Raw genomic sequence first — 27841 nt, 5'->3', positions numbered from 1 at the left:
ACACTTCCGGGTCGCAGGCCCAGAAAGTGACATTGGAGGGAAATCCAGTGCCAGTGTGAGCAGCTAGCTAGAGAAGCTGCTTGCCCTGGCGAAGATTTAAAGAGGCACAGGGGTAGGAAGGGAGGGCTCGAGTATGCAGGGGGGGGGCAGAGAGGAGGGCACAAGGGAGTGCCACCCACCCTCGCTACGCTACTGCTAAGATAGCCCAGTTTTCAGGATATGCAAATTTATCCTGTGCTTGCTTATTGTGGATATCCTAAAAAAAATGACTGACTGGGTTTCCCCAAGAACTGAGTTAAGAACCACTGCCTAAGATTGCACACACCTTAATGCTAACTTAAGAGCAGGTATAAATATGTGTGGGCATTTGGACATTCTGAAGTTGGTTTGTGGCATCCATGTTTTCTTTATAAAATAGTAACTCTCAATACGGCTATGTCTAAAAAGAATAGTGAAGCTGAATATCAAGTATGTTTCTAGTAGGCTTCACATTTATATGGACATTCTTCTCTTCATACTGTATTTAACAAACACTTCTTCATATAAATTCAACAAAGACCTTAGTGGCTACCCTCAAAACTCTATTTACTTCAATTTTGAGATAAATGTAACTTGCCTCCTCGTCAGTCTCCGTCACCAGTTTCAAATCAGCTTTTTAAACTTTTTAAACATGCTATCATAGTAAATTGTAACTTGTAACTCCATCTTTAAACTGTATTTGGGGCTCCGACATGAATCCACATTTCACATCACGCTGTGTCAAGGAGCTTCCCCCGATGTATGAGAACGTCTCCACCAAAATTCTAAATCTTTTAAGAAGCTTCTTGATACAGCGTGATATGATATGTGGATTCATGTCGGAGCCCGAAATACAGTTTAAAGATGAGTACTAGTTACAATGTACTACGGTTATGTTGAAGGTGATTTGGACTGGGCAGCTGGAGAAAGAACATTCAATATGCTTACCATTTTTCCCCACCAGTTTTTATTCCTTTCTCTGAAGCAAGACTATCGAGTACAGAAGTAAGAACTAAATCAAAATTTATGGAAGCTTTTTTGTTAATGTCCTATTGGTATAGCAGCTTACTTGTGAGGACAGCTGGTGCCTGACAGATCAAATTCAGTGTTAAGAGAACAGACAATTGCTGCTTTTGCAGACAAAGATTATTTGAAATTGCCAAGTGGTGGGATAGTTGAATTGGGTGTTCAGTGAATGAAAACAGCTTCTATAGACAGTATGCTTATAGCAGGGAGTAAGAGACCTGTTGAACAAGTGTGTTTAATTTTTTGACATTCCATTTTTTTCAATGTATTAAACTGGCTGGGGGGATGGAGGGGTTGGTTGCGTGAGGGGCTCCCTTCAAGACATGTGTATTCTAATGTACACTGAACTAGATCCATTCTGGTTGTTAACTAAAGATGGAAATAACCGCATGTTAACTTAAAGACCAAATTATGTGCGAAACTTGACTCTGTAAATCTAACATTATTGTACAAATGTAAATTCATAATTTGTCTATGCTTTATGTATATCAACCTTTTTTTTTAAACTTTATTTAGTTTTTAATGCCAACAAAAAGTGCAATACAATTTACATACAAATAATAATAATCAAATAAGCACTTATAAACAATCAGAATCTATACAAAAGAGAAAAATTCCCTCCCCCATCCATCGTTACCATCAGGAATAATACCAAAACAAAAGATATGCCCCCCCTCCCCAGATGTGTGGGTGCAATACAATGGAAAATAAAGATAAAGGGCAACTATAACAAATCTACAAAAGACGTCAATGGACCCCAAACCAATTTGAATATCTTATTATGCCCCAGCAAGTCAGCATTCATTTTCTCATACTTATAAGTTAAGCATAAGCTCGCCCACCAGAAAGGAAAACTAAGGCGATCCCAATTCTTCCAATTGCGAGTAATCATTTGCATGGCTATCCCAGTCATAATTAGGAAAAGCCGGCATTTATAGTGGTCCATGGGGGGCTTACCTTGTTATCCATTCGGAGCTCGTTGGGGAGGGCGGGATATAAAACTAACCAAATAAATAAAAATTACCTTTTGATAACAAATGACCCAAATACCCTTTATATCTAGGGCTGAGATAGGGCCATGGGAAATATCAGTTTAGTCTGGATGGAGTGGCAACTGAGTGCTGTGTACGTCTAGCAGTGCTTTAGAAATAAGTAATAGTAGTACAATTGGAACAAGGGAAGAAGGCATGTCAAAGATTTGGGGAAATACCTTGGGAGGACAATAAGTAGGATTTATTAGACTTACAAAACAGCCCTGAATGAATTGTTGTAGCCAAAAACTACTAGATCAGGGGTAGGGAACTCCGATCCTCGAGAGCCGTATTCCAGTCGGGTTTTCAGGATTTCCCCAATGAATATGCATGAGATCTATTTGCATGCACTGCTTTCAATGCATATTCATTGGGGAAATCCTGAGAATAAGGCTCTCGGGGACCGGAGTTCCCTACCCCTGTACTAGATCCTTGATATAAGTATCAGTTATATAAACATGGAAATAAAGGAGGGAAATTTAGCTTGTTCAGTATGGCGGCATGATGAGGGTGGTAATTTTGCATAACAGCGAGGGCTGGGATGTACATACAGATGAGGGCATTGGAAGCATCTTTAAGGATTATTACAATAATTTATACACAGAGCCTCCTGGGGAGGGCTTGATGTACCTGGAGGGTTTGCCTTGCCTAAATTAACTCTCGCTGATAGAGCTGCTTGATGCCCCAGTGGAGAGAGCAATTTAAACAAAATACATTATTTTACATTCCCATGCTCAGATGGATTTAAGGTGGAATTTTATAAACTTCTGGGTGAAGAGGTGATCATCCCTGTCACTAAAATGTTTAATGCCTTGACTGACTCAATCTTTACCTGGGACTTTAAATACAGCTCATATAATATTATTTCCTAAACCCAGCAAAGAACCATGATATCCAGAGCCATATTGTTAAATTTTGAAACTAAATTTCTGGCAAAGGAAATGGCAAATAGATTGGTGCTGGTGTTGTCTTCAGTCATTCATATATTCCTTAGATTGGATTTGTTTAGTTGTGAAAAACATTTGAAAAATAGGGAGCGGAAGGGCAAGCCCTCCTTATTAATTAATTTTGGAAAGGAAAAAGAATTTGAATGGGTTTGTTGATCCAAAACATGATAAATAAAATCTCATCATGGGTTCAGTGGGTGGTTTCTCCAATGGCTATGTGTCAAGAGAGTTTCCCAATCTTATGAGGAACGCAACATTAGTGCCTTCTGTCGTTTCTGTTATTCATACAAGCTCTGGAGGAGTCACTGCTCAGAGAGATCCAAGCCACTCCAGAGATACAGGGTATACAGTCTGGGAGCCAAATATTTAAAACTGTTACATTTGCAGATAACATAATAATAGCCTTACTGGGTCAGACCCATGGTCCATCTAGCCCCGTATCCCGTCCTAATGGTGGCCAATCCAGGTCACTAGTACCTGGCAAAAGCCCAAAGAGTAGCAACATTACATGCTACAAAACACTCCATGCTTCCCCCATGTCTGTCTCAATAACAGACTATGGACTTTTCCTCCAGGAATTGCCTTTCTTAAAACCAGCCACGTTAACTAGTCTTACTACAACCTCTGGCAACGCGTTTAGAGCTTAACTATTCCCTGAGTAAAAAAATATTTCCTCCTATTTGTTTAAAAATATTTCCCTGTAACTTCGTATGTCCCCTAGTCTTTGTAATTTTTGATGGAGTAAAAAATCTATCCACTTCTGCTCGTTCTACACCACTCAGGATTTTGTAGCCATCATACACCACTCAGGATTTTGTAGACTTCAATCATATCTTCCCTTCAGCTATCTCTTTTCCAAGCTGAAGAGCCCTAACCTTTTTAGTCTTTCCACAGCAGGATGAGCAGGATGGACCTATGGTCTGCCTCAGCGGAGGCAACTTCTTATGTTCTTATGTTCACATACGAGAGGGGTTCCATCCCCTTTATAATTTTGTACATCTGGAAGACACCATAAATCTCTGGACGCGCTGTTGGAGTGTATATAAGGCTTTTTTTGTTGTTGTTGTTGTTGGTTTCAAGTTGAAGTCGGAGGTAGAGAATGACACGGGGAAAAAATCTGTCCCCGCCACCGCCCCGTCCCTGGCCCACCATCCTCTGCACCACCCCATCACCGCCGTTCCCTTCACTGCCCCGTCACCGTCACCGCCATCCCTTTCACCGCCCCGCCACCGCCATTGCCATCCCATTCACCGCCCCGTCACCGTCCCTGCTGCATCCATATAAGCCTTAGTACTGTAATATTTAGCTTATTCCTTTCTTATAAATCAAAGTTCCTGCTGCTGAACTAGAGAAAGAGATGTTCAGCTGGCAGGGCTTTGTTTATAAATTTTTATCAACACAACTAATATACTACTTTATCCTAACGCAAAAAATAAATAAATAAAAATTTTCTACCTTTGTTGTCTGGTTTCTGCTTTCCACATCTTCTCATTCAACTCCTTCCATCCACTGTGTGTCTTCTCTCTGCGTCTTCCATTTGCTGTTACTGTGCCTCTCCCTTCACCCCCCCCCCCCAATTGGTCTAGCACCCATCTTCTTCCCTCCGTTCCCCCATAGTCTGGCATCTGTCTTCTTCCCACTCTGTCTTCCACATTTCCCTTCAGGGTCTGTTCCTCTCCACCCTCCTTCAATGTCTGTCCTATTCCTTTCCACCACCACCCTTCCCTCCCTCCTTTACCATCTGTTCCTTTCTACTACCCTTCAGCTCCTCTCGCGTGGCCTGTTATTTACTAGTGTGGAGTTTTAGAGGCAGGGTGTTCTTATAGACAGCTTCAGAAAATAATATTAAATATTGAACTAGGCCAGTTACTGGGCAGACTTGCACGGTCTGTGTCTGTGTATGGCCGTTTGGTGGAGGATGGGCAGGGGAGGGCTTCAATGGCTGGGAGGGTGTAGATGGGCTGGAGTAAGTCTTAACAGAGATTTCGGCAGTTGGAACCCAAGCATAGTACCGGGTAAAGCTTTGGATTCTTGCCCAGAAATAGCTAAGAAGAAAAAAAAAAAATTTAAATTCAATCAGGTTGGGCAGACTGGATAGACCATTCGGGTCTTTATCTGCCGTCATCTACTATGTTACTATGTTACTATCTATCTACCTTCCTCCCTCTTATTTTCATGGCACGTTACAATGTAATTTGTGCAAGCCACTGGAGCCTGCGAGCTCGGTCCCTGTCCCATCCCCACAAACCATCTCACTTCTGTGCTCCTATTTTCCCCATTTCTAATATCTCCCCTATGTATCTGCCATTGCCCCCCCCCCCAAGTGTCCATATACCATCCCCATGGCATGTCTCCTTTGTCTCTGTCCCTATGCCCCATGCACATAATTTCCCCTCTTTCTGTTACCTTCCTGTGTCCAGATTTCCCCTATCTTCCTCTTCCATACTAATGTGTCTCTTCTTTTCAACCCCATCTAGCTTTTTTCCCTCTTTCTTCCCCCCCCCCCCTGCTTCTAGCATCTGGCTCACCTGCCTGTCCTTCCCTTTCTTTCCTGCTGTGGATTTTTCTTCCGTCTTCATCCCCTTGGCCCATAATCCTTTTCCCTTTCACTCCCTCCTTCCAGTTTGAGCCGGGAACATGAGCGATCGCACGGTCCCCGCAGCCACCACCCGCCTGCCCAATTGGTCCTTCTGTTTAGCCAGCTCTCTCTCTTCTCCTCACCTTAGATTGTAGGTTTTCTTTTTCGGCGACCTGCACGCTTTCCCAAAGAGCCGTGCACGCGTGGCTCCTCAGTATTCAATCTTCTGCTCTGCTGCAACTTCCTGTTTCCGGTTGCATCAGAGCAGAAGATCGAAACTGAGCAGCACCGGGTGCGCAGCTCTTTGATAGCATGCGGGTCGCCGAAAAAGAAAGCCTACATACTAAGGTGAGGAGAAGGGAGAGAGCTGGCTAAACACTAGGATCGATTGGGCAGGCGGGTGTGGGCTGCGGGGACCGCGCGATCCTTCATGCCTCACTGCGGGGACAAGACCATTCACCGCTCCACGGGCGGTGAACAGCCTTGTCCCCGCAGCGACTGCTATTTTTCGTTCCCCGTTTCGGCGGGTTACCCTCGGTGAAATGCGGTGGCCGCGGGTAAACCGCCACCGTGTCATTCTCTAGTCAGAGGTTTAACCATTAGATGACTTTGTGAGGTGGACATATGGGGACCTCTTTCCCTTTAAGATAGGCAGAGGGATTCTTTTTGTCCCCCTCTGTATAACTACTTGATATGCTGCCCTTCACCAAAGTTAGCTACAAAGTGGTTTTCAAATAAAAGGCTTAAGATAGAACTATAAGGAAAAAGGAGAAGGGAAAGAAGGGAAAAACTGTTTCTTGCAAGATCCAGGTTTTGAGTAATTTTTTAGAAGTCGTGTAGGATGGTTCCAGTTTTAAATCAAGAGGTAATGAATTCCACAGCAAATATTATTTCTTGAGTAATGTCTAAATATGGAAGGAAGGGGCAGGTGCAGAGGGGATTTTTAAGAGGAATGAAGGCAACGTGAAGGATGATATGGTAACAATAATTTGGCAATGTAATCAGGAACAGAAGCTTGCAAACCTTTATAAACTGTCAACATTTTAATTGCATACATGCTGAAAAAGGCAACAGGTGTTCAAATTTTAATAAAAGTGTCACATGATCATATATGTGGATCATATATGCAGCAGCTTGAGAACAAGAGCTCTACATTTTGCAAAAAGCTACTTCCGTTCATGTTTTGGTTTTCTAAGAATCGCTGTTCAAACATTTGCTACCCAGGTAGATATTCTTTAGTTGAAAGTTCTGTTCTCAGCTCACTGAAACTACCACATCCTAGATTTTGTAAGAATTGTTATTGTGGTTTTAACACGTTCTCCTAGCTATTCGTCCTCACCGTCATACATTCTTTTTCGTGGTAATATGTAGAAATAAAGCAAACACATAAAGGAAAAAAAAATACCTTTTTTTTATTGGACTAGCAATGTAGTTTAATAAACTTTTGAAGGTAACCCAACCTGTTCTTCCTCAGATCATAGAGGTACTTTAAGAGAAAATTGATAGAACAAAGAACAATTAAACAGTAATTTAAAAAGCATTACTAGAAAAATGACATAGAACATAATTGCTCATAATTACCCCCTCTTTTATGACACTGCCGATAGCAGTTTCTAGCACAGAGAGTCGCGCTGAATGGCCCGCGCTGCTCCCGACGCTCATAGAAACTCTATGAGCGTCGGGAGCAGTGCGGGCCATTCAGTGTGGCTCCCTGCGCTAGAAACTGCTATCGCAGTTTCGTAAAAGGAGGCCATAGTTTTTGTAACATATGTTAACTACAATAAACAATGAAACAGACAGACCCACTGAAAGTAAGTAACAGTAACTAATTTTATCCAGCATCTCAATTAAGAAACAAAATAATGAGAGAGGGAAAAAAAGTGGGGGGGGGGAGGGAGAGAAATAAAATTGGTATGTTTGTATATAAGTATTGTTTGTGTATAAGTATGTATTGGTATGTTTGTGTATAATATAAATGAAGAAATGCCCACCGTGAAATTATATACTGCTGAGATATCTTTTCATTACATTACTGCTGTCACTCATTTATAAAGTCTAAACAGTGTTGTTATGATTGTAAGGGGGTGAAAAAGCCTCAGAATGGAGCAATTAACCTAGCTGGGTTTCAAGTGTGATCAATTCACTCGCTCCCAATCAAATCATAGGTAAAAACAAACAAAAAAAAAACACCCTTCTTGTTCGTCAAATAATTTTAATATCTTTGATTTTTTTTTTTTTTTTCTTATTTTCTCTTGCTTAATTATATTGTGCTCAGACTTCTTGTAAACTGATATTCATAGGTCTATGGGGATATTCTCTTATCATACAGTCAATTCAAGGACTTATTTATGATAGCCTCAGCAGGTCATAAAATCATAAACCAGCAACTTCGAAATTCATAGCAGTTGAATTGTTTATCTGTCATTAGCTTTCATCGGCTGTTTAAGGAATGAGCTGTGCTGTAGAACGCTGCCACGCTGTGACCAACGCTGTTGGCTTTTTTGCAGTGTTACAATCTCTCCCGTTGCATCAGGGCAATTCTTTGGCAGCTAATTCAATAACGTTACATTCCTCTGTAGATTAAAAAAAGAATGCAAATATTTTCATTAAACCAATTAAACAACCTTAATTCTTACTTACTTCTCTTGCTGTCGTTACCAGTTCATCAGACCTTGGCTAAGAATGGCGCTGGCATGATTTTAAAGATAGAAACTAATCACATGGTGGTATCATTCAATACTCATTTGTGCTCAAGAGGTCTGATGAACTGGTAACGGCAACAAGAGAAGTGAGTAAGAATTAAGGTTGTTTTAATTGATTTAATGAAAATATTTACATTCATTGTTTTAGTTTACAGAGGAATGCAACATTATTGAATTGTCCTGATGCAGCAGGAGAGATTGTAACTTAACAAATCATTTGTATATCACAACTTCCTTGCAGTTCTGGGTGGTTTACAAAATACTTAAGATTGTGAGACCACTAGGGACTGAGAAAATCCCTGCATATAGTGCGTACAGCGATGGATATTCCTAGTAGTAGTTTTTAAGTCTGAACTTCAATCAAGAATATTCTTATAAGATTGCCTCATATCATCCAAGATGGCTGCTGTCTATACATGCATCCGAATTACGCTTTCCTGTTACCTGTTTCTTAAGCTGGCAACTTTGTGTTCCCAGTAAACTATGTTTTTTGGGGACGTGATGCCGAAAAGGAGAGGCCGGAGCACTGCTGGCGCCTCGTGGTGCTCTGGAGTGCCGACGCTTGGCAACATCGAGGAGTTGCTCAGGCGGATGCAGGGAGCAGCGGCGATAACTCCGGACATTAGCCCGCTGAGGATTGGTGAAACTGAAGGTATTCCTCTAGGGCCTGACACCACTCTCAGTCCAGAGGTTAGAGCACCGCCTCCACCACCAGTTCTGCCAGGGATGAGGAAACCCCGAAGTTAGGGGCGATCCTATTTCCAGAGGCAAGCAGCATAACATCAAGGAGTATGGAAATGGAGATCCCGGTCCAGGGACTCTATGAAGAGGATTCTGGGACAATTATAGTGTCATGAGATGGTTTGACCCATAGGGAACAAAACCAAGAACTCTTAAGCAAGGTGAGCGACTGTGCACTCAAATACAAGTTTCCTTTTGGGATAGGCCTGCTGAGGTGACTCTAGAATCCCTATGGGATCTGATAGCAAATTTTGGAAAGACAATTAGTCTCAATCTCTAGAAAATTTGAAAAAAAATTGTTTCAGTATTCAGAACAGCTGGAAAAAATAAAGGTGGATATGTTTCTAAAACCTCATTTCAAAAAACTGAGCAGGATATGGCATCAGTTAACAAATGCAGGAAATTCTAATTAAAGACAACATGAATCTTAGAAGAAAAGTAGAGTCATTAGAGAATCAAGCACCTAATAATAATTTGAGACTGATAAACTTTCCAAGAGAATAATGGTTACACCTAGAAACATGCTCAGGAGATATTTACTAGAAATCTTAAAAGTTGCAGAGGAAAATCTTCCACCATTTTCCCAAGTGTACCATCTTCCTAGTAAGATTCCATCCCAACAACAACAAGCTGAATCCGCTGAACAACAAGTGTTGAATGTTTCTGAGATTTTAGAGAAGTTGGATAAGGAGGTGGCAACACCAGCAACATTGGTCATAACGTTAGCTCTTTCTTTTTTTTTTTTTTTAAATTTAATACATTTACAATATCATAAAGATATCAAGAAAAAAAGGGTTTCCATACAAATATTTCAATAACATATCATACACCAAACAATCCTTTACAAGCCCACTAAACGGGGAAGACATGTTGCTCATTTATCAACTAAATTTAAGGAAAAAACAAAGAAATGAGTTGAGTTCCAAAGAACCCAAATCATTCCCTACTAAATTTAGGACATGGACTTACCTACCCTATTTTCTCAACCATCCCTTCTTTAAAAATAATTGGGACAAGAAGAGCAACTATATTTTCAGTACAAGCACCCCAATTGTGGAACAATTTACCAACTTATCTACGTAGCGAACTATCACTGGTCAAATTTAAACGCGATTTGAAAAGCATTCTTTATAAAGATGCATTCAATACATAGATAAATAATTGTAATAAACACTGTAACTATTATCTAAAGAATCAAATTAGTAGGACATCAACATGGAAACTAGAAGTTCTTTCATAATTTTTAATTTTAATCCTCTTTTTTCCCTTCATTCAAAAGATCATTAATAACTAATTTGGATCTTTATTTATCCTTCATATTAAAACTATATACTTTGAAATATTAAAATTATCTACTTTTAAACAGATCAATTATTCCTAACATTGCCTCTTTCCATGAATCATTTTAAAATAACTGAAGCTCTTTCTATCAATTAATTTTCTTCATAATTTTCTTTCTTTTTCTAAATTGACCCTACCCTAATGTACAAACCTTAAATGTTTTTCTTTTTTTTTTTTTTTTTTTAATTTTATAAATTGTATAAATCGTATTTCTCCATTTTACCTACTTGTTTCAGTTTGTATTAATAGAATATAATGATTTGTCAATGTAATAGTCTTATTTGTATTTGTATTTGTCATCCCTGGCTTTTACATTTATGTAATACGCTTTGAAATATTGGATATTGCGTAAAATCAAAATTTAATAAACTTGAAACTTGAATAAAGAATGAATGAAAACGAGAAAAGAGAAAAAGAAAGAGAAATCTCACTTCTGTTCACGAGCTAACAAAAATTGTTGCAATTGAATGGGATCCCAAAAAACAAATTCAGTATCTTGTGTCTTAACCAAACATTTACAAGGAAACTTTAAATAAAATGATGCTTCAAGTGCTAATACTCTATTTCTCAATTTCAGAAATTCTTTCCTTCTAAGCTGAGTAGCTCTTGAGACAATATACTAACCAAATCCCCACAGAACTTGGTCAGTCTATTTTTAAAGTAAAGTTTCATTAACAACATTTTATCTGTCTCACTCATACATGTTAAGATCATTGTGGATCGAGTCTGAATAACATCTTGAGAATCTTCTAAAAACTCTGTTAAGTTAACATCCGCCTTGAACCGCAAGGTAATGGCGGAATAGAAATCCCTAATGTAATGTAATGTAATCATCTGTTACCAGATGGTCCACATCCTGTACAGTTTCCTTTTTCTTCTGGGGAATGTAATAACAGTTGTTTATTGGAAAGCTATCCGCATTGGGTAATCCCAGTATCTCCTTGAAATACTTTCTTAACAATATTTGTGGCAATAACAGATGAGTTACTGGGAAATTAACCAAGCGGAGATTCTTCCCCTGATGCATATTTTCTAACATTTCCATTTTTAAATGCATTGACGTGGAATCTTTTACAGCAGATAGTGAAACAGCTTGCAATGTGTTACTTTGCGTTTCAATCACACCTAATCTAGTTTCCAAACAATTTAAATTTGCGTCCACATTCTCAAACTTTTGAGCCACAGATTGTGAGAAATCAGATGTTTGTTTCATTGATTCTCTGAGAAACACCTCCACTCTAGAAATACCTAACCAAAGATCCTTTAGAGTAATATCCTGTTTTTCTACAGCTAGTGCTTGTTTATCCACTACACTAGTAAATTCAAGTGGTTTAGGTATATCAGTAAACATCTATTTACTAGTTGAAGTGGATGATGCCACAAAACAATATTCCCACTTATACCGGATGTTGGGTGAAGGGGGGTGTCCTCTGTAGAGGACTCATCGATGCTCCGGATATGATAAACTTTCAAAGAGAATAATGGTTACAGCTAGAAACATGCTCAGGAGATATTTACTAGAAATCTTAAAAGTTGCAGAGGAAAATCTTCCACCATTTTCCCAAGTGTACCATCTTCCTAGTAAGATTCCATCCCAACAACAACAAGCTGAATCCGCTGAACGACAAGTGTTGAATGTTTCTGAGATTTTGGAGAAGTTGGATACGGAGGTGGCAACACCAGCAACATTGGTCATAATGTTAGCTATTGACAAACCATGACTATTGAGACTATTTCTTAAAAATAAACAGAATTTCTTGGTTGTAAAATCCAAATGTTCCCTGATATTTCAAAAGAAACACAAAAACGTAGACATGGGTTTCTTCTTTTAAGACCATGGGGTCATCTTATTAGGAACTACATTCTATCTATGGCACCCTTGTAAGTGCATTGTTCATTACAATTCAACTAAATATGTCATCATTGATCCTCAACAATTAACTAATTTCTTGGCTTTGTCCCGTTTGGATAAAGATAAATCTTGAGCTCTATAAAATAAAATACGTAACTCCGTTCCTGCCATATAGACGATAGCTTAACTTTTGTTGTATAGATTATACTTTTCCTTTAGTTCGCCAGTGTAAACCTTCTTGGATCCAAATACAGTGGTGCCTCACACAACGAACTTAATTGGTTCCAGGAGCAAGTTTGTTATGCGAAACGTTCGTTATGTGAAACGCGTTTTCCCATAAGAATACATGTAAAAAAAAATAATTCGTTCTGCAGCATAAAATATGCTAAGATGACATAAAAAAAGATAAATTTTTGGTTATTATTTTTATTTAGATACATCTAAAAACATAATTGTTTTTTAAAACAACACACATTTTTTAAATTTAAAGACAGACTAAGTAGAGTCTAATTTTACAGTGAGAGAGGGCAGAGTCTCAGCGGCAAAAACTGGGACTTAACTGTTCATTTTTTTTTTTTTTCTACCGTGTTTCCCCGATGATAAGGCAGGGCCATCAAATAAGACAGCCCCCCCTTTTTAGAAAAAAATGTAAAATAAGGCACCCCCCCGCAAATAAGCCACCCACCGATACCTGCGCTTACCCGAATCGGGTGGTACGGTGGGTGACTCCGTGTGGTCCCTGGCACCCCCGACACGATCGGGGCAAGAGGGAGCTCAAGCCCTCTTGCCCCCCCGACTCCCCGACACGATCGGGGCAAGAGGGAGCCCAAGCCCTCTTGCCCCCCGACTCCCCGACACGATCGGGGCAAGAGGGAGCCCAAGCCCTCTTGCCCCCCCGACTCCCCGACACGATCGGGGCAAGAGGGAGCCCAAGCCCTCTTGCCCCCCCCCGACTCCCCGACACGATCGGGGCAAGAGGGAGCCCAAGCCCTCTTGCCCCCCGACTCCCTGACACGATCGGGGCAAGAGGGAGCCCAAGCCCTCTTGCCCCCCCGACTCCCCGACACGATCGGGGCAAGAGGGAGCCCAAGCCCTCTTGCCCCCCCGACTCCCCGACACGATCGGGGCAAGAGGGAGCCCAAGCCCTCTTGCCCCCCCCCGACTCCCCGACACGATCGGGGCAAGAGGGAGCCCGAGCCCTCTTGCCCCGCCGATTCCCCAACTCCCCGACACGATCGGGCCAGGAGGGAGCCCAAGTCCTCCTGGCCACGGCGACCCCCTAACCCCACCCTGCACTACATTACGGGCAGGAGGGATCCCAGGCCCTCCTGCCCTCGACGCAAACCCCCCCTCCCCCCAACGACCGCCCCCCCCCAAGAACCTCCGACCGCCCCCCCAGCCGACCCGCGACCCCCCTGGCCGACCCCCACGACACCCCCAACCCCCTTCCCCGTACCTTTCTGTAGTTGGCCGGACAGACGGGAGCCAAACCCGCCTGTCCGGCAGGCAGCCAACGACGGAATGAGGCCGGATTGGCCCATCCGTCCCAAAGCTCCGCCTACTGGTGGGGCCTAAGGCGCCTGGGCCAATCAGAATAGGCCCGGGAGCCTTAGGTCCCTCCTGGGGGCAGGGCCTGAGGCACATGGTCGGGTTGGGCCCATGTGCCTCAGGCCCCGCCCCCAGGAGGGACCTAAGGCTCCCGGGCCTATTCTGATTGGCCCAGGCGCCTTAGGCCCCACCAGTAGGCGGAGCTTTGGGACGGATGGGCCAATCCGGCCTCATTCCGTCGTTGGCTGCCTGCCGGACAGGCGGGTTTGGCTCCTGTCTGTCCGGCCAACTACAGAAAGGTACGGGGAAGGGGGTTGGGGGTGTCGTGGGGGTCGGCCAGGGGGGTCGCGGGTCGGCTGAGGGGCGGTCGGAGGTTCTTGGGGGGGGCGGTCGTTGGGGGGAGGGGGGGTTTGCGTCGAGAGCAGGAGGGCCTGGGATCCCTCCTGCCCGTAATGTAGTGCAGGGTGGGGTTAGGGGGTCGCCGTGGCCAGGAGGACTTGGGCTCCCTCCTGGCCCGTTCGTGTCGGGGAGTCGGGGGGGCAAGAGGGCTTGAGCTCCCTCTTGCCCCGATCGTGTCGGGGAGGCGGGGGGGCAAGAGGGCTTGGGCTCCCTCTTGCCCCGATCGTGTCGGGGAGTCGGGGGGGCAAGAGGGCTTGAGCTCCCTCTTGCCCCGATCGTGTCGGGGAGTCGGGGGGGCAAGAGGGAGCCAGGCGGAGAGAGGGCAGTTAAGCGCAGTGCCTGCGCGGAAGGATGCAGCTCGGGCGACTTCGTTGTGTGAAACGAAGTTCGTTGTACGAATCAAGACATAAAGTTCGTTGTGCGCAGCGTTCGCTGTGCGAGGCGTCCGTTATGCGAGGCACCACTGTAGAGGACTTGAGCTAATTTCACTATTGTAATTATTCTTTTTACCTTTGCTTAAACTTTGTTAAAGTATGGATTTACCATACCTTGGCTTTGTAAATTTGTCTGGTTTAATTTGCTTTTCTGTGCTTAATACTATATTTGAAATCAATTCATTCTTTTGTAATTTAAAAAAAAAAAATGTGAGTTGTAACATAGTAACATAGTAGATGACAGCAGATAAAGACCCGAATGGTCCATCCAGTCTGCCCAACCTGATTCAATTTAAAATTTTTTTTTTTTTTCTTCTTAGCTATTTCTGGGCGAGAATCCAAAGCCTAGTTCAATATTTGTGGATCCAAATGAAACACAGTGAACTCCAATGTTTACCGACTCTCTGTTAATCAGAACTCAATTAACCAGAACTCTCAAACACCCAGAAAAAAAAATCTAAGAAATACTGTAATACTTTAAATAAAGATGAAAATTAATTTCTAGTAGAAATTTTAAGTGTAAATTTGGCATGCCACACCTGACTATGCCCACGCTTTGCCTACCACATGTCCAGTAGTTTATCTGGAACAGTTTATGGTATGGGATATAGTAATAGGCCTATTTTTAATAGTAACTCTCAAGTAACCAGAAACAGCATTTATCCAGTGCCAGTTAACTGAGTCTGCTGTACTAGAATAACAATGATAAAGATATATTGGTGATTAGTGGAAGCCCTCTGTCCTAGAGTGTAGAGAAATTTGATTGCTGTGGATATATATAAAAAGTTTTGTAGCACTTTATTTTGTACATATTAGTGAGAAGCCTGTTGATGTATTATTGACTGTAAGCTCTTTGGGGAGGTCAAACAAAAGGAGCTTTGCTATGGAAAAGAACACTGATTCCTTGCAATGTCTCTGATAACTGAGGGTTTCCGCTAATCACTAATATATCTCTATCATTGTTAATCTAATAACTTATATTGTTGTGTAAACATTGCAGTTCAGTGTGTTTCATTTGGGTCTACTACTCTATATTTTTTTAATTACAAAAGGATTATTCAGCCATATAAGATTACTGCAGCCTTGTTCAAATGTCTAATCCTGCTCTGTTCAAACTACCTAATGATTTCTATTAACACAGGGAATGTTGCAGAGAACCATGCTGCGATGTGTTATATATTGTATAATGTGATAATGATGCAGGGAGGGTACGGATTTATGATTGCCAGGATATCCTAGAAATTAATTTTCTAACCTTTATGCATTACTATTTGGATCATAATGCTCCAGAGCTTTTGATCAGAGTGTGTGGAGTAGAGAATGACATGGGGACAAATTTTTTACTCGTCCCCGCAGGAACTCATTTTCCTGTCTCCGCAAGTTCTTTTAATGTCCCTGCCCCATTCCTGCAAGCTCTGTCCTCATCTGCACAAGTCTCAAACACTTTAAAATCATAAGTGTTCGAGGCTTATGTGGTTAAGGCAGAGCTTACAGGAATGTGGCATGAACAGGGATAGCAGCAAAACTCACGGGGATGGGGAAATTGAATTTCTGCAGAGACGGGAAAAAAATTGTCCCCTTGTTATTTACTAGTGTGGAGTTTTAGAGGCAGGGTGTTCTTATAGACAGCTTCAGAAAATAATATTAAATATTGAACTAGGCCAGTTACTGGGCAGACTTGCACGGTCTGTGTCTGTGTATGGCCGTTTGGTGGAGGATGGGCAGGGGAGGGCTTCAATGGCTGGGAGGGTGTAGATGGGCTGGAGTAAGTCTTAACAGAGATTTCGGCAGTTGGAACCCAAGCATAGTACCGGGTAAAGCTTTGGATTCTTGCCCAGAAATAGCTAAGAAGAAAAAAAAAAAAATTTTAAATTCAATCAGGTTGGGCAGACTGGATGGACCATTCGGGTCTTTATCTGCCGTCATCTACTATGTTACTATGTTCAATAGATGGCTAGCTCTGTAACAGAGCAAAAGGCTGAATATTCTAGTTGCAATATTTTCCTCAAATAGTAATTAGAGAGCTGCACGGGACGGGGATGACGGGAATCCCGCGGGGATCCCGCGGGTTCCCCCTTTGGGTCACGGGGATCCCGTGGGGACGCCCCTTAGGGTCGCGGGGATCCCGTGGGGACGCCCCCTAGGGTCGCGGGGATCCCATGGGGATGCCTCCGAGGGTCGCGGGGTTCCTGCGGGGTTGGATCGCAGTGCACTCGAGCCGCGAGGGTAGTCTCCTCCTCCTTACCTGCCCTGTCGCAGCACACAGACGAACAGAAGTCTTCCCGATGTCAGCGCTGACGTCGGAGGGAGGGCTTAAGCAAAGCCCTCCCTTCCTCCGACGTCAGCGCTGACATCAGGAAGACTTCCGGTCGGCTGTGTGCGGCAGGGCAGGTAGGAAGAAGGCAATGGCGTACGAAAGAGGGGGGAGGGGGCGGTCCGCCCCGGAGAATGTGCACAGCCGGTCAGGTCCCCCGATCGACCGACAACAGGCCCGGCCGACAAATCTCCCTGCCCTGTAGCCGCGAATCTAAATTACCTCTTACAGCAGCTTCACTACTCCAGCTGCTGTTAGAAGGTAATTTAGATTCGCGGCTACAGGACAGGGAGATTTGTCCGACCGGGCCTGTTCTGTTGTCGGTCGGGTGCGAAAGCGCCACAAAGGGAGGGAGGAAAGGTGGAGTGGAGAAGAAAAGACGCTTAAGGGGGGAGAAGGCCGCTGAAAGTACTGGGGAAGACAAAGGGGTGGAGAAGAACGCTGAAAGGACATGGGGTAAATGGGAGGAGGGGGGGGAAGGATGCTGAAAGCACATGAGGAAGACAGAGGGGGGGAGAAGGACCCTGAAAGCACTGGGGAAGACAAAGGGGTGGAGAATGCCACTGAAAGGACATGGGGAAAACAGGGGGGGAGAAGGCCGCTGAAAGGACATGGGGAAGACAGAGGGGGGGAGAAGGCCGCTGAAAGGACATGGGGAAGACAGAAGGGGGGAGAAGGATGCTGAAAGGACATGGGGAAGGCAGAGGGGGGAGAAGGATGCTGCCTGACAGGACATGGGGAAGATGGTGGGGGAGAAGGACACTGAAAGGAAATGGGGAAGAGGGAATGGGGAGAAGACGCTGGCAGGGAAGAAGACAGAGGTGCCAGACTATGGGGGGAGCGGAGGGAAAAAGATGGGTGCCAGACCAATTTGGGAGGGGGGAGAAAGGGAGAGGCACAGTAACAGAGCAAATGGAAGACACAGAGAGAAGAGAGGCAGTGGATGGAAGGAATTGAATGAGAACATGAAGAAAGCAGAAACCAGGCAACAAAGGTAGGAAAAAAATTCTTTTTTTTTTTTTTTTGCTTAAGGATAAAGTAGTATATTAGTTGTGTTGATAAAAATTTATAAACATTAGAGGCTCTGGTAGAAACCCGTTTACAAAGTATGTATTCTTCCCAATTAATATTTCCAAATTAATAGTCTTTTTGCTTATTTTTAAATGGGTTTCTACCAGAGCCTTTAATTCAGTAGCATAATTAAATGAAATAATTATTTCTGTAGTTTATAGGGATGGGTGGGGATGTAGGGGATTCCTCGCGGGGACGTAGGGGATTCCTCGCGGGGACGGGCAGGGACGGAGGGGATTCCTCGCGGGGACAGGTGGGGACGGAGGGATTCCTCGCGGGGACGGGTGGTAGTCCTCACGGGGACGGGTGGGGACCGGTGGGACTTTGGCGGGGACGGGTGGGATTTCTGTCCCCGTGCAACTCTCTAAGTAATTGCTTTGTTTTGCAGCACATGTTTGTCTCATTGCTCTCCAGAGATGCAACATACAAGTTGTTAAAGTCAGTCTGTAAACATCTAGAGGTAAGTCATTTATGGTGTGGTCTGCTGTAGCTTGTGGAACAAATAGATTCTTGTAAAGATAAGCTTTCTTGCTGGCAGGAAGCCACACAGTTCAGCAGCCCTTTGCTGGATTGCCCTCTGGCACAATGCATGCCATCTGGCTGCTTTTCTTTCTCTTTTTACCCTCCACGCCCCGTCATTTGCAACAAAGGTATACTTTTTTCCAACTTTCCAGGGTGTTCAGTACTTCTTTTTCTACTTTTGGTGCACTGTTAATTGTTGGGCAGCTTTCAGCTTCACTTAAACTCTCCTCCTTTACCTCTCCCATCTGGAAAGTAAATGTGACCCTCTGAGCTAAAATGTACCAAAAGTGGGGTTACAAATAACAGGTAATAAGGCTATAAAAGTTTGGAATGGCAACTTTCACTTATGAAGGTCTTGTGGGACTGCAACTTTCCCAACTTTTGTTTTTTTGTGTTCTCTTAGACTTAGAACTATTTTTGGGGATGAAAGCAGTGCAACATGCAGAAAAGTGTAAAACTATCAAAGTATCGACTGCAAGAGAAAAGATTTTGGACCAACTATTTTGAGTTCCTCACTATTATAAATAATGATTCTTTATGGAAAACTTGTGCCTTAATGTCCAGTGGTTACGTCCACAACTGCCTTCAGCTCTCACCTCCTCCATTACCGGACACATGCACAAGCTGCACTGCCTCCAATGGTTACCGGACACTTTTTAGCACGAGGGCCTCAAAATAGTACCTGGCGGGCTGCGAGTTTGAGACCACTGCAATATCACTTCCTTTTCCTGCTAGCCATTCCTCTATGCACCAAGCATCTTTCTGGCTTTAACCATTGCCCTTTCTACCTGTTTGGATACCTTAAGGTCTTGATGTATTTCCAATGCATTCTTGCACTGTAATAATAATAATAATAACTTTATTTTTGTATACCGCAGTACCAGAATAGTTCAAAGCGGTTTACATGACAAGAGACTGTACATCGACAGCGAAGTTACAAATAAGTCAGTCAATCAATATAGCTTAGCAAGTCGGGAGCAGGCAAGAAGGAGATAGCGAAGTTATAAACAAGTCAATCAGTGCAGGTAGGAAGGAGGTGCAGATAGGTAGGAGAGGCAGGTAGGTGGGAGGTGCAAGGCGTAGTTAAAGGTAGAGATACAAGGACTGTGCTGGGTATCTGAGAACCAATGGCTAGCCTATGCTTCTTTCCAGGATGATCTTGTCTCCTCTCCTTTTCCTTAAGTTGACATACCATGTTGAACTTTCCTCAGTAGTTAGCATCTTTTTTGGCATAGGGGGGAAAGCTTTCTTTAATATCAACAGCTGATTTCTGTTTGGTTTCTAGATCCCTTTCTGCTAAACAAACTTTAGAATTTTTTTCCCTCCAGTGTATTCCTATCAGTGGTGTAGCTGGGGAGGTATATAGTTTATTATCCCAGGACAAGCAGGCAGCATATTCTTAACGCATGGGTGACGTCACCGACGGAGCCCCGGTACGGACACTTTTTACTAGAAAGTTCTAGCATGCGCGAGTGCCTTCCCGCCCGACGGAGGAGTGCGTGGTCCCCAGTTTCTTTGTTTCCGCGGAGCGAAGAAGTCGCATGTGTTTCAACGGCTGTTGAAATTATTTAGTTTGCCTTCCTGCTCGCGTAATTTTTTCGATTTTCTTCTTTTTTTCCCTTCGGATTCCTTTAATTTTCTTTAAAAAAAAAAAAAAAAACTCGTCGAGTTTTCTTTATTTTTTCGAGCCGGCCCCGGCGGGGCCTGTTGTCACCATACAGGCCTCCGGCTTTGATTTTGCGGAGGCCGTGTTTCCCTTCATGCCCCCTCAACCGGGCTTTAAGAAGTGCCACCGGTGTGCACGCCCGATCTCTCTCACCGACCCGCACAATTGGTGCCTGCAGTGCTTGGGTCCAGAGCATCGGGCTGACACCTGCACCCGCTGTGCTACACTTAAAAAGCGCACATTGAAAAATAGGCAGATCCAGCAAAATATTTTGTTCGGTACCGGATCTGCCATGGAACCTGCTACGACGTCGACGGCACCCCAAAAGTCGGCACCGACAACGTCGACACCACCGGACCCTTCCTCAGGGTCGTTGGGCCCAGGTAAGCCGGCTAAGAAGCCTTCCACTTCCCTCGAGCGCCCTCCTGCCACGGTTGCGACACCGGCCCTCCCGGCACTGCACCGACCCCGCAAACGCTCCGCTCCGATATCGGTGAGTGCCTCATCATCGGCCGTCTCTTCGCCGGAGCGTAGAGCGGTACCGGTGCCTCCCCTGGATGACCGCATCGCGGCCATACTCCAAACACAGTTACAGGAGCAGCTGCAGCAACAACTCCAACAACTGTTGCCGGCGTTGCTGGCGCCGCACCTTCCGGTACAGGACCGGTCCGAGCCTCGCACTATCCCATCGGTGTCGACCCCCTCAGTACCGATTAATACATCCATGCCGGTGCTCTTGGCTGAAACACCTACAGCGCATACCTGTGCTGCTGCCGGTCCTGCCCGGTCCCGGGAACGACATCGCTCTTCCTCACCCGGTACCGCCTCGGTGCGCTCAGGCAAATCTCTCTCAAAGACCCGCCATGCCGAGCCCTCTACACCGATGTCCAAACGTGCACACCCTGACGTTAGAGACCCAGACTTGTGGGAAGACTCCCCACACGGTACCGAAGAGGACGCTTTGTCAACCGACGAAGAACCCTCCATGACCGACACAGTCTCAAAACCAGAGCAATCCTCTTTCTCCAACTTCCTTAGGGAGATGTCAGCAGCTCTTTCCATCCCCTTAGAGTCCGACTCTAAAAAGTCTCAGGCTTTTCTCGATGCCCTAGACTTTGAGCAACCTCTCAAGGAATTTCTAAAGTTGCCCGTCCACGACATCTTACGGGAAACTTTCTATAAAAACTGGGAGACCCCCCTCACTGTTCCCGGGGCCCCCCGCAAATTGGATAGCTTGTACCGGGTTATTCCAATCCCAGGGTTTGACAAACCTCAATTGCCCCACGAATCCCTCCTAGTGGAATCTACTTTTAAAAAATCTCAGGGTTCCAGTGTATATGCCTCCACCCCTCCTGGCAGAGAGGGAAAAACTATGGATAAATTTGGTAAGCGCCTTTTCCAAAATGCCATGCTAGCCAATAGAGCAAACAATTACACCTTCCACTTCTCCTTCTACATGAAGCATCTGGTGCAACAGCTCTCCTCCTTACAGAAATATCTTCCTGAACGTAAGGTCCCTCTTTTCCAGCAGCAAATTTCCAGCCTCTTCCAACTCAGGAAGTTCATGGTTCGCTCCATCTACGACTCGTTTGAGCTGACCTCTCGCGCATCTGCCATGGCGGTGGCTATGCTGAGAGTCTCTGACCTAGACATTCACCACCAGGACCGCCTGGCTAACACACCTTGTCTGGGTGATGAACTCTTCGGAGAGTCCCTAGACTCAACAACCCAGAAGCTCTCCGCACATGAGACCAGGTGGGACACTCTGATCAAACCTAAAAAAAAGACTCCGCCTACTCGCCCCTACAGACCACAGTCTTCTTACCAACGCAGGTTCTCGGCCAGACCTCTCAACCCACCTCAACAACAGTCTCGCCGTCCTCGCCACCAGCATCAGCCTCAGGCTCGCCCGCAGACTCAGCCTGCCAAGCCTCTTCCTTCATCAAAACCATCTCAACCCTTTTGACTCCTTTCTCCAGAGCATAGCCAGTCTCCCCCCGTCGCTACCTCTCCCTCAACCTATCGGAGGACGTCTTCAACTTTTCCTCAGCCGTTGGGAGGTCATCACTTCGGACCAGTGGGTCCTCAACATCATTCGCCACGGCTACTCTCTCAACTTCCAGACTCTTCTACCAGACCATCCTCCCGTAGAGTCTGCTTCTCACTCCTCCCAAACCCCCCTCCTCCTGAGGGAGGTCCAATCCCTCCTTCTTCTCAATGCCATCGAAGAGGTGCCTCCGGACCAAAGGGGTCAGGGATTCTACTCCCGCTACTTCCAGGTTCCCAAAAAAACAGGAGACCTTCGTCCCATCCTCGATCTCCGGGACCTCAACAAGTGTCTGGTCAAAGAGAAGTTCAGAATGCTCTCCCTGGCCACGCTTTACCCGCTTCTCTCTCACCATGACTGGCTATGCTCCCTAGACCTCAAGGAGGCCTACACTCGCATCCCAATCAATCAGACTTCACGTCGCTATCTACGGTTTCAGATATGGCACCATCACTATCAGTACAAAGTGCTACCCTTTGGCCTCGCATCATCACCCAGGGTGTTCACCAAGTGCCTTATTGTGGTGGCGGCCTTCCTCAGGTTTCATGACCTTCAGGTGTTCCCCTACTTGGACGATTGGCTGGTGAAAGCACCTACGTCTCCGCTTGTGCTACAAGCCACTCAACACACCATCTCGTTCCTCCATCTCCTGGGGTTCAAGATCAACTACCCCAAGTCGCATCTGCTTCCCACACAGCGACTTCAGTTCATTGGAGCAGTTCTCGACACCACTCTAATGAGGGCATTTCTCCCCTCCGACCGCCATCGAATCCTGCTCCACCTCTGCCGTCAGGTGCTCCTTCATCACTCCATTCCAGCTCGGCAGATGATGATCCTCCTGGGCCACATGGCCTCGACGGTCCATGTACTTCCTCTGGCGCGACTCCACCTCAGGACACCTCAATGGACTTTAGCCAACCAATGGTCACAGACCACCGATCCTCTTTCTCATCCCATCTCTGTGACATCGTCTCTTCAGCAATCTCTTCAATGGTGGTTGAACTCCTCCAATCTTTCCAGGGGTCTACTCTTTCATCTACCCCCTCACTCCATGATCATAACCACAGATGCCTCCCCTTATGCGTGGGGAGCTCACCTGGGAGATCTTCGCACCCAGGGACTCTGGACCCCTCAGGAGCGTCAACATCACATCAATTTCCTGGAACTCAGAGCCATGTTCTATGCTCTCACAGCCTTCCAGCACCTACTCTACCCTCAGGTTCTTCTCCTATGCACAGACAACCAAGTCGCCATGTACTACATAAACAAGCAAGGCGGCACCGGATCTCCCCTCCTCTGTCAGGAGGCCATCCGCATCTGGACCTGGGCCACGGCCCACAGTCTCTTCCTCAAGGCTGTCTATATCCAGGGTGAACAGAACTCCCTGGCCGACAATCTCAGCCGCATCCTTCAACCTCACGAGTGGACTCTGGATCCTCCCACACTCCGCTCCATCTTTGCTCGCTGGGGCACTCCTCAGGTGGACCTCTTTGCAGCTCCTCACAACCATCAGCTGCCCCGGTTCTGTTCCAGACTCTTCTCTCCTCATCGTCTGGCCCCGGATGCATTCCTGCTCGACTGGACGGATCGGTTCCTCTATGCCTTTCTTCCACTGCCTCTGATGTTGCGGACGTTATCCAAACTCTGCAGGGACAGGGCCACCATGATTCTCATCGCTCCTCGATGGCCTCGCCAACACTGGTTCTCCCTCCTGCTCCAGCTCAGCTCCAGGGAGCCCATTCCTCTTCCTGTGTTTCCTACTCTACTTACACAGCAGCATCAGTCTCTACTACATCCCAATCTGTCCTCGCTCCACCTGACAGCTTGGTTTCTCTCGGGCTGACCTCTCCAGAGAATCTGTCTCAGCCTGTCCGTCGTATTCTGGATGCCTCCAGGAAACCGGCCACCCTCCAATGTTACCATCAGAAGTGGACCCAATTCTCCTCTTGGTGTCTGCTTCATCATCACGATCCCACCTCATTGGCGGTGGAAACTGTACTGGACTATTTGCTCGCTCTCTCCGACGCTGGCCTCAAGTCAACCTCAATCAGAGTCCACCTCAGTGCCATCACTGCGTTTCATGAGCCTATCCTCGGAAAACCTCTTATGGCTCATCCCCTGGTTTCCCGGTTCATGAGAGGCCTCTTCAATGTCAAACCACCTCTGAAGCCTCCTCCAGTCGTCAGGGACCTGAATGTGGTTTTATCAGCACTCATGAAACCTTCGTTTGAGCCTCTTGCCACAACTTCACTCAAATTTCTTACATGGAAGGTGCTTTTCCTCATTGCCATCACCTCTGCCAGGAGGGTTAGTGAGCTGCATGCACTGGTTGCTGACCCACCTTTCACTGTTTTTCACCATGACAAGGTGGTTCTGCGTACCCATCCAAAATTCCTCCCCAAGGTGGTCTCAGACTTTCATCTCAACCAGTCCATTGTGTTGCCTGTCTTTTTCCCTAAACCCCATTCTCATCCTGGGGAACAGGCATTGCACACGCTGGACTGTAAGCGTGCCCTTGCTTACTACCTTGACCGTACCAGGGCTCACCGCTCGTCTCCTCAGCTCTTTTTGTCCTTCGACCCTAACCGTCTAAGTCGTCTTGTCTCTAAACGGACGCTTTCCAACTGGCTTGCTGCCTGCATTGCGTTCTGTTATGCTCGGGCTGGTCTCTCACTGGAAGGTGCTGTCACGGCCCACAGGGTCAGAGCTATGGCTGCTTCTGTGGCTTTCCTCCGTTCCACGCCCATCGAGGAAATCTGCAAGGCTGCCACTTGGTCCTCAGTTCACACGTTCACTACTCACTACTGTCTGGATACCTTCTCCAGACGGGATGGGCACTTCGGCCAATCTGTGTTACACAATTTATTTTCCTAATGGCCAACCATCCCTCCTCCCTCTCTGTTAGCTTGGAGGTCACCCATGCGTTAAGAATATGCTGCCTGCTTGTCCTGGGATAAAGCACAGTTACTTACCGTAACAGGTGTTATCCAGGGACAGCAGGCAGATATTCTTACGTCCCACCCACCTCCCCGGGTTGGCTTCTTAGCTGGCTTATCTTAACTGGGGACCATGCACTCCTCCGTCGGGCGGGAAGGCACTCGCGCATGCGCGGTGCGGCCAACTAGAACTTTCTAGTAAAAAGTGTCCGTACCGGGGCTCCGTCGGTGACGTCACCCATGCGTTAAGAATATCTGCCTGCTGTCCCTGGATAATACCTGTTACGGTAAGTAACTGTGCTTTATTTACATTCTGCCTTTAAACAAGGTGGATTGCAACTAAACATACATAATTTAATGGATAATGGATATAGATTGAATAGTGAAGAATTTAAAGGGTCCCTACACCTAAATTAATGCTGTATGCATTTTTTATATATATATATTCAGAATGGAAGTGTTGGAAACAGTCCCAACCCATCTCTTGAAAACAGCTTCAGGGCAGAGCGCCCCATCAGCTTGCCTTTGGTAAGTACTTTATGGTATTTGTATGTGCAATAGGGCAGACGAGCATGACTGACATATGCGTGTTTTCCCACCTGTGACTTTGTTAATTCTTAATTATATACAAGTAAACCACTGGATAGTAACTATGAATCTGATGCAAGTCCTGCTGACACCACTTCTTGAACGCATTTCACGAACAAGGAATGTGTTGATAACATCTGTTTAATGTGCAAACAGAAATGTTACAGCAGTGCATTGCTCTATTGTAAGCTGATAACGTGTTGCAACTGATGTCATATTTAATGGAAATGCTTTTTAATGTCTCTGAATTTGATTTATGACTGTCATGAGCCGCCTTGATATTCTGCGAAATGCAACATACAGTTGTGTGCCAACATTACAGGCATCGTTGATCAAACTATTTTGATGGATGCCTACCATGTTTCCCTGAAAAATGAGGCCTACCCTGAAAATAAGCCTTTGTTAAGATCCCTCCCTCCCATCCCTTTGTACACTGGAACCCCACCGACCCTCCCATCATGTTATACCTATTCATCCCTCCCATCCCTTTGAATACCACTGACTGCCTCAAAACCGGTGGAAGCACTCTGAATGGGCTGCTGTGCAGCCTTACCCGCTGGGGCTTTCCCTCTGCCATGTCACTAATGATGTCATAGAGTTTCTGTGAGCATCAGGAGCAGCACAGAGCATTCAGCACGCCTGCGCTAAAAACTGGTTTTGCAGTTTTGTTAAAGGGGGGGGGTAGTTTCTTACCCATTTTATAGAGGAGACCATTAATCTGAAGAGCCCTAGTCACTAATTTAAAAATGTATATAACACCAAATCTGTTAGCAGGAAATTTTATTAGATAGTTTTGGAAGTCCTTTTAAGTTGTTCATCCAGAACTGGCTCTTCAGAGGTTGGGAGCAGATGATATACACTTGCTCTAAATTTTCAATCTGTTTTCTATCTTCACTTATCTTTGATCTTAAGGATTTTAATATGGATTTCACGGATTTGGATGGCATGGTACGGCATCGAAGGGCAGAGATGGAAGAATATAGCAGCACAGGTTCTCAGACTCCAGAATCGGAGAACTCCCAAGGTCGGTCTAGAGGAATTGCTTTATATTTGGAAAAGTATGTAAAGCTTGGCTCATGGAATTATTTCTATCCCCTCTTCTTATATATATGATGTATCTGACAAGGAGAGGGGAGAAGAATTTTGAAAGAAACAGTTCCTAATGCTGTGTATCAATGTTTTTATGCTGTAACCCTAGAACTACCTTTTTCAGTTGAAATGCATTGGGTCATTTTGGAAGCACTTTCTCTGGAATCCTCAGTCTTATCTGACCCATTTTTTTAACTCTGTGCCTCTCTTGCCTTGTATTTTCCTCCTTGAAAAATTTGGACCCATTCTATTAACTCTTCAGAGAGTTATTTTGCCCCAAGATGGACAGACAAAATGTTTGTAATGCTATATCTATCTTTCTTTTTTCTTTTTTTTTTTAATTCTGTTGAATTACAAAGAATAAATTTAAAGATTTTGGAGTGTTCTGACAAATTATTCAGAAAATTAACTTTTTATGTAGCTGATCCTCCAGTTATCTGAATACTTAACTCTGTTTGTGGTGAGCCAGCGCTGATGTCCGTAGGAATTCTATGAACATCAGAGCTGTTACTGTTGCGACCGGTGCTGAAATCCAAACTACGGTTTTGTAAAAAGAGAGGGTGGAAGCGAATGAGTCATAGCCCAATCCAGGTTTTGACAGTATACGGTAGACTCCGTTAACCGGAACTCAATTAACCAGAACTCTCAACAACCAGAAACTCCGTTAACCGGAACTCAATTAACCAGAACTCTCAACAACCAGAAAAAAAAAATCAGAGAAATACTGCACATGTTCGGCAGTTTGTCTGGAACAGTTTATAGTATGGAATTGTATGGGATATAGTATTAGTTAGGCCTATTTTTAATAGTAACTCTCAAGCAAACAGAAATTATATTTATCCGGCATTATAAATCTCCATGGGTGCCAATTAACTGAGAGTCTACTGAATATAAAAACATACAGCTTGATACTTAGTGCAAGTTGTGCATTTACCAGCAGCTGGTGAGCGCACAACTTTTCTTATGTGCATTTACATACCTTATACAGAAA

General features: G+C 44.9%; 1 protein-coding gene across 3 annotated transcripts in view; it reads left to right on the top strand.

Annotated features, from left to right (window-relative positions):
- Positions 1 to 27841, top strand: part of GRAMD2B (GRAM domain containing 2B) — a 157775-nt gene that overhangs the window by 79283 nt on the left and 50651 nt on the right. For all 3 annotated transcript variants that reach the window (XM_033928988.1, XM_033928990.1, XM_033928989.1), the window contains exons 7-9: positions 18391 to 18462; positions 25624 to 25701; positions 26674 to 26785. In XM_033928988.1, coding sequence (XP_033784879.1) covers positions 18391 to 18462; positions 25624 to 25701; positions 26674 to 26785 — 262 coding nt within the window. The remainder of the gene's footprint in view (positions 1 to 18390; positions 18463 to 25623; positions 25702 to 26673; positions 26786 to 27841) is intronic.

This window comes from Geotrypetes seraphini, chromosome 1 (assembly GCF_902459505.1).
Source record: "Geotrypetes seraphini chromosome 1, aGeoSer1.1, whole genome shotgun sequence".
NCBI classification, from domain to species: Eukaryota; Metazoa; Chordata; class Amphibia; order Gymnophiona; family Dermophiidae; genus Geotrypetes; species Geotrypetes seraphini.
Note: the sequence above shows the minus strand (reverse complement) of the source record. Positions and strands in the feature narration are given on the sequence as shown.